General features: G+C 37.5%; 1 protein-coding gene across 1 annotated transcript; it reads left to right on the forward strand.

Moving 5' to 3' along the window:
• Nucleotides 1–2,121: 2,121 nt before the first annotated feature.
• On the forward strand, nt 2,122–5,769 carry LOC105280879. The gene is made up of 2 exons (XM_011341743.3): nt 2,122–2,308; nt 4,529–5,769. Exon 2 carries the CDS (start codon nt 4,541–4,543, stop codon nt 5,522–5,524), a length of 984 nt encoding a protein of 327 aa, XP_011340045.1. The 5' UTR covers nt 2,122–2,308; nt 4,529–4,540; the 3' UTR covers nt 5,525–5,769.
• Nucleotides 5,770–7,338: the final 1,569 nt, after the last annotated feature.

Raw genomic sequence — 7,338 nt, forward strand, 5'->3', positions numbered from 1 at the left:
CCATATAATAAGATATATTTTTAAACCAATTCTTTCAATTATTACAACTAACATTAAAACTTTTTATAATAAACAATATTAAATAGCTCAATGGTTTTGCTATACCTACAAAAACTTTCATGGTATTACAGTTCAAACGATCTTGAATATTACCAATCTCGTAATATTATATTATAAATCTATCAAATTATTAATGATAAATGTTTCAAAAGTACTTTATTTAACTGCTAGAGCATATAAAACTGTTTTTATATATTTTACTGATTTTATGTATGTTTTTGTGTTTTTATGTTTCAGACAATATATATATATACGTGACTAAATTAATTAAATAAATCTATCATAAAGCATAATAACTAAGTTATACATATATATTGTTTTTGTGCTTTTAATATTTTCTTTTTCCTTTATATATGTTAATATTATTTACATTACTTCATATATTTTTATATTAAAACTATTATCAAGCTAAAGCTTTTAACATAATAAATGTGTCGGTTAGGTTGCTAAGTAAATAATATTCTTGGTTAGACTAATAACAGACTACTGTACGCAAGCCTGTGGTTAATAATAAGTAGTGAAGCAAAAATGGTAATTATCGATGGCGCTCAAAAATAACTATCAGTGGTTATACATTAATAATTAATATTGCAAATAAAAAAAAATAAAAATGGGTGTGAGGTGGACGTCAGGACGTCACAATACACACACACCATCATACGGTATCCTTCGTTTGTTACGCGCAGCGCGCGCAGTAATGGGGAGGCAGTGGGAGCGAACCGCGAGACCGGGCAGATATATGAAAGTAAAACGCGAGATCGGGCAGATATATGGAAGTAAAACGCCCGATCTCGCGTTATTAATTTTTTAATAAACAATGACCGCCGGCTAAAACCTTCTGAAGGTCACTCAGGAAGGTGACCTCTATAACATATGTCAAGGTCAAGGTCATCGGGGCTGGCTCCCCTATAATGCATAATTACCCCATTTCGCATTAGAATGTTGCGTAAAATATATCTTCCATTATTAAAGCAAGGGAGCACGTCAAAGTCATGACGCTATCGCTTTCCCGCCTTTTTATACTCGAATGCATTTTTTGCCGAAATCTTGGCAACCAGGAGAGATATCGACTTCATTTAAAAAGCACAATATTCTTCATAGTCTGTAGTAGTATGATAGCCGCATTAGACTTTTGCGAAAAATATATTTTCGATTATTAAAGCGAGAGAGCGCGAAGAAGTCGAGACGCTTTGCCGCCTTTTTCTACTGCATTTTTTGCTGAAATCTCGGCAACCAGCAGAGATATCGACTTCTAAGAAAAAACAGAATATTAAGCGTACTCTGTGCTAATGAGAAAGCAGCAATAGAATTTTACCAAAACTCTATATTCTTTTATTAAAGCGAGAGAGCGCGTCGAAGTCACGACGCTATCGCTTTTCCGCCTTGTTTATACACTGAGAAAAATTTTTATCGGATAAATCGATTAAATAGTGTTTCCGATTGTTACTTTTGTGTCCGATTAAATGATGGATACCTTCATCCGATGAAATGCAGTTACCGATGAAATGAGATCGGAAAATTAGTCGCTCTTTATATATCCGTTGTAATTTTCATCGGATAACACGACGAAAAGATCGGATAAAATGATGATAAGATCGGATATACACTTTAATCGGATAAGCAAGAGAGTGATCACGTTATATCCGATCATGTATTATCAGATGATAACCGCTGAAAATTATACAACGAATATACCCGAATATTGCCGAAGAGGAACGAATATTTCCGATCCATGTTGATTTAATCGGATAATCGCAACGAATATTGCCAAAGAGGAACGAATATACCCGAGTCGCGGAAACAGTATGCCATTGTGCCATGCGCGATTGTTAAGTTATTTGTTATATTAAACGCAGACGTGACATAACCTATAGATTTTAGTAACCAAGGTTGAATTTTGCAACGCACCTCGGAGATGCCAGATTCTGGTTAGTAAGTGGTATCACTTGAAACCGTCCCGAGCGCACGTGGACGTAACACGTAGCTTGCACGTGTGCGTCATTCCCTCCACAGAATCTAACATCTCTGCGTGCACGTTCGATCACGTCGAGTGTTAACCGTGACCGCATCGGAACCGAGTGCCACAAAAGAGAAGAAGAAAAGTGCGATTATCTATTATAGTTCTTTTTCCTTTTAAATTATCGATAAGAACCGGTACAATTGTGATTTACAATAGCGATAATGTGTGACATACGTCGTACATTAGAAGAAATGGCTGTAGAAGAAGAAGTCATTGATTTATTAATAAGTAAGTACATTTCATACTTCTAACATAAACAGTTTCTTGTCTTGCCACTAACGTAGAACATCAATTGATATGACCATTTCGTCAATAAGTCACGTCGTATGTAACTTATTATAAGAATTTGTTGGGTTTTATATCTGTGAGTTTAAGGAACAACTAACTTGTACAATATATATATATGATATATAACGTGTGTTTAGATTACATAAGTCTTCCTGTATGTTATTATTCTTTTGGAAAGACACTTTCAATGTATGTATTAGGTTATATGCTTCATTTTATGTCACGTAATTAGTCTGCCGCGATCTAATTTACTTTATTTTGTTCTGCACTAGAGGAAAATATTTCAGTGGAAGATTTAAAATATTAATGAAGTATTCTTTCGATCAAACTGGCTAAACGTATGCTAGATGGTCAGCAATCCTCTATTATTTTATTATTCAAGCGCGATCTATTGCACGTCGACGGGATTTGTCAGTCAAATGCAATAACCGTTTTTCTCTTTTCCACGAGAGAAAATTGTTGAAGTTAAGAGCGTTTCGTCCTAGGATCGTCCGCAGACTCATCAGTAGGGCTGTGCAGACGATCCCTTGCCCTAGACGCTGGGATACACGAAGATTTTAAAACTTTAAGAAAACGTGAGCTTGATGAATTAATTACGAAATATGGTCCAAGGAGGAGGTTTGGTAGAACTTTAGTTAAATGGATGTCATTGCATAATTGTTTAATAGATCCCGAACTACTAACGGTATATACGTTTGATTAAATTCTTTAAGGGGCATGACCACCTTGGACGCTTGAAAATTATAGGTATCTTTGGCATTTTTTGGAGGAGAAATTATAAAGGAAATAAAAAATCTGTTTTAAAGTATTAATTCTACATGTTTTGAAAAATATAAGAAAATTTTTATTATATTTTTTTTCAATAAAATGGCGACGCTGGAGCTGTCTCACGTTCCGTGCTTTTTTGGCGAGAGTCCAATCGGCGTGCACAATTCCTCTTAAACCGTTTGCTCTGGAACAAAAAACCAACCATTTTTGTTTTCTACATAAGATTTACTGTGGAAGTACATAGGGATATTTAGAAATATTGATTTTTGTGGAAATGGTGCACATCTGAAGAAAAAGTTCCAATTTTGACCCTAAAATTTTGTTAAAAAGTTGTCTGTAAAATAAAAAGTTTTTAACTTAGCGTAAAATCCCTACGTACTTCCGCAGATAATTATAAAAAGAAGATTCTCTAAAAATTGCAAGTGAATCGGATGAAAATTGTAGAAGTTACGTTGCACGCCGATTTTAAAAATGTCGTTTTAAGAAAAACGGTTTTAAAGTTTTGCTTAACGATTTCTCGTGAATAAAATTAAAAAATGGGATATTAACCTTTACTCTGCAATGCCTGCACCATACAGTTGGCCTTCCAGGGTGACATCAGTCTCTTCTGCCTCTTTCCTTTGCGATATTGCGGTTGTTCGAGCCTCTTTAGCTGCATCTGTCATCGAGCGCTCTGCTATCTCAACGCGCCGAGCGTCCAGAACTGTATTTAGAGCCTTTTTTTCTGGCATATACTTTCTTATTATTTTCCATTATTGCAAAAGTACAAGAGAAAAACTGTTGCTATACGAATACCACAAGGTGAGCGTCATTTGGCGTCTGTAGGCACAACTACATTGATGCCAGTGTGTTATTGATGCCAATAGTATCTTTCCCGCCTAATTTTATGTACATGAGTATGTACATAAAATTAGGCGGGAAAGATACTATTCCATCTATAATTACATACCGAAGTCTCTTGTCCGCCAAGTAAGGGTTCTCAAAAGATATAAAAGGCCTTTTTGTACCTGACGAGCTCAGAGCCTCTCAAGGTCTACCGACCGCGCAGCGACGCGCTTCACTAAATCGACTCCAAAACTTATTTTGGCTTGAAATTTCGAACTTAGATCAATTAGGTATTATTTCTAAGACTATAAACTATCATTTAAGCAAAAAAATTTCGATTTTTTTAAAGTGTCAAGGTGGTCATGCCCTTTAATGTATATTTTTTCCATTTTGTCATACTAAATAAATTCTTTAGATATAGATCTGTAGTATATGTAGTCCATATGAACTGTACGTGCGTGCATGTGCAATGACCATATAGCATATTGTTTTATGTAATACAGCATGCATATTTTTGTATTGATAGTTATGTTGCTAAAAACTAGTTTGGCATTTCTTTTCTTATAGGCATACGGTGATATGCAACCAGCGTACACTGTTGACACAGATAACAAGAAGTCTGTTTCAGCGAAGAGCTCAAACGAAGTTGCATCATTGCAGTTGATCCATTTTCCCAAAAGAGATTCATCGAACAGTTTGTCTACAAACATCAGCAGCTGCAGCAGTAATTTTTCAGAGAGCCCATTGTTGCTTTCGCAAGATTTCAACGAGTTTGTGAGCAGCGAGCAAATTGAAACAGAGAATAAAGAGCTTGCAGATATTTCAGATCTGCAAATAGTGAACATTGAAGATACTGTTAGTTTTGATGTTAATGTTGGCACAAACGAACCTGATCTTGAAGACCTCACAGAAACAAGTGTACAGTTAGAGGATGAGTTGAAAGATTTCGACGACGTTACAACTGCTCCTGTACAAACATCAAGTGATAAGGAACAAGAAAAGCAATCACCAATTCCAAATTTTAATACAGCAAATGCTGAAGGTAGAAATTCGCTGTTTAATCTCCTGCATAAAAACGGATCCCATCTCCAAAAACTTATCCACAATATCCACCGTAAAGATTTGGTACCAGTGGGATCTGACATCAACTTGATAGGAAAAGTTACTGCCAAACATCTCCTCAATTTAGCCACTCCTCCACAACGGAAAATACCAACAAGTACTCTCATAAGATGGAGTAAATATTTTAAACGTCTATTTCCAAAGACACCGAATCCGCTTTTTATGCCTTTAAATACGAGCCATATAGACGTTCAGACGGCATCATACTTCAGAGAAAGAGAGCGCAAGGAGTGTTGCAGGTCCAACTCTTTCAAGAGGAGAAAACTTCTCAAGGAAAACCGAGATGTTCTGTTGAGGCAGCCATGTACGTCAGTCTCAACTGGCAGGGACAGAAGTCCGTATCCTTCAAACATATCTCATATCACAAAAACTTGGAGATCTGTCAGTCAATCAGAAGGAGAAATTCAATCTAGAACTGAAATTCCAAGAGAAGGTATTTAATTTCTTTTTTAATGTTAATAATAATTGCTTACATGTTCTTATATGTTATCTTTTGTGCCTGTAACTAATTTTGTTGTATTAGTGTCTCTTGCACAGACTGATCCAACAATAGAGTCTCATCTTAATTATTTACGGAACGAATTGCACTTGTCACGTCCACCGCTACCGCGGAATTAAAAATTTCCTTTTACAATAACAATCTCCAGCGTTAGACTATATATAGTAATAATTGCGAGCGCTAGATCATAAGGAAAAACACTTGAACAAATCCCAACGCCATTAGCCAAGTATTTGCACTAGTTCGAAAATAGACCAATCAGAAGCTGTTACATATCACTAACACTATTGGACAAAACTTGGGAATTGGACAAGTTCTTAGAGTAAGGTTTGGACAAGTTACTAAAATCCTAGTTCGGAACTAGACCAATCAGACGACGCTAGTTATAACTAACGTCACCAGCTCTAGTTCCTAGTTACAACTCGGAACGCCACCCGACAGAACTAGACAACACAAATCTCCGACTATATACTTGGAACACCCGCTGCGATCGCTCTCTTGTGCAGCAGCCGTCGTCGAGGTAACACCTCCAAACCTTCCTCGTATCTCTCCGGGGTCTAGTGTTAGATTCTATTTTCATTACTAACCTCAAAGTTTTTAACCGCAAATCAACCCACAACCAAGTTCCATTTATTCAAACATTATTATATCGACCACTATCATTACTATTATTTGTAACTAATAATTAAGCGTTTATAGATATCGCTACATTATCGTAGATTCTTTTATATTTTTCACAACGTATGTAAACTCAACTTTTCCTTTCGAGAGTATTCAATTATACATATTAATAATTGTAATTACTGTTTATTGAATTTTCTCATCCACTCTTCCCATTTCCTTCAGCGAACTTAGTAACAAATAAGTGTGCGTGTTTTAAAATACGAAGTTGTGGTGCATATTACAAACAATCTACCACGAGAAGGACGACCACGAGGCAGCTAAACTAACCTCCAGATCCAGTAGACGCACGCTACGCTAGAGTTTTAACCTCCAAGACCATGTGGCCAGCAACGGTGAGTACAACTTATATTTACATTTAAGGCCACTGCTATATTGTTGCTTACGTAATTCAAACCATTAATTATTCACTTCGGTCGTGCCACCCTATTATTCGAGTCACGTGTTGTCGTGAGATATAACCTCAACGTCTAACCTCAACGTGTATTATTCGAGCCACGTGTTGTCATGAAATATAACCTCTCCCGTAAAACATAACCTCTTCTTGGGCGAATAACGCCCTTTTCTTGAGCGGACGCTCGCTCACTACGACCTGGTTTCTAGACACCGAGAACTCCCCGTCAACATCGCGCCGGGAAGAAGAAGAGAGCAAGGATCGAAGCCCTCTTGCAAAAACGTCGCGAGGCCTTCGAGAGATTCCTGCTTGGCCTAACCGAGCCATCAATCGATGCATCCTCTCTGAGCGAAACTTCACCCAGCCAAACTACTATACCCCTCCGAGACGAGCCGTTGGCAGCAGAAACTCGTACTCCATCCCCGGGCGAACGAACGCCTTCCTCGATAGGATCCGAGTGGTACGAGCCCATAACACCCCCTCGGCCCGATTTGGAAATCCAACAACTAAGAACGGAGCGACCACGGTGCGCAAACGCTCCCCCATGATCGACCATCCGGTCGATCGAGATCATCCGCCGCGCGCCTACATCTGAACCTCCAATTGAAGTCATCGACTTAACCTACGACTCCGACACGACCGAGGAATTTGAAACAATCTACCGTTCTCCCGAGAACAACT

Source organism: Ooceraea biroi, chromosome 7 (assembly GCF_003672135.1).
Source record: "Ooceraea biroi isolate clonal line C1 chromosome 7, Obir_v5.4, whole genome shotgun sequence".
Lineage (NCBI taxonomy): Eukaryota > Metazoa > Arthropoda > Insecta > Hymenoptera > Formicidae > Ooceraea > Ooceraea biroi.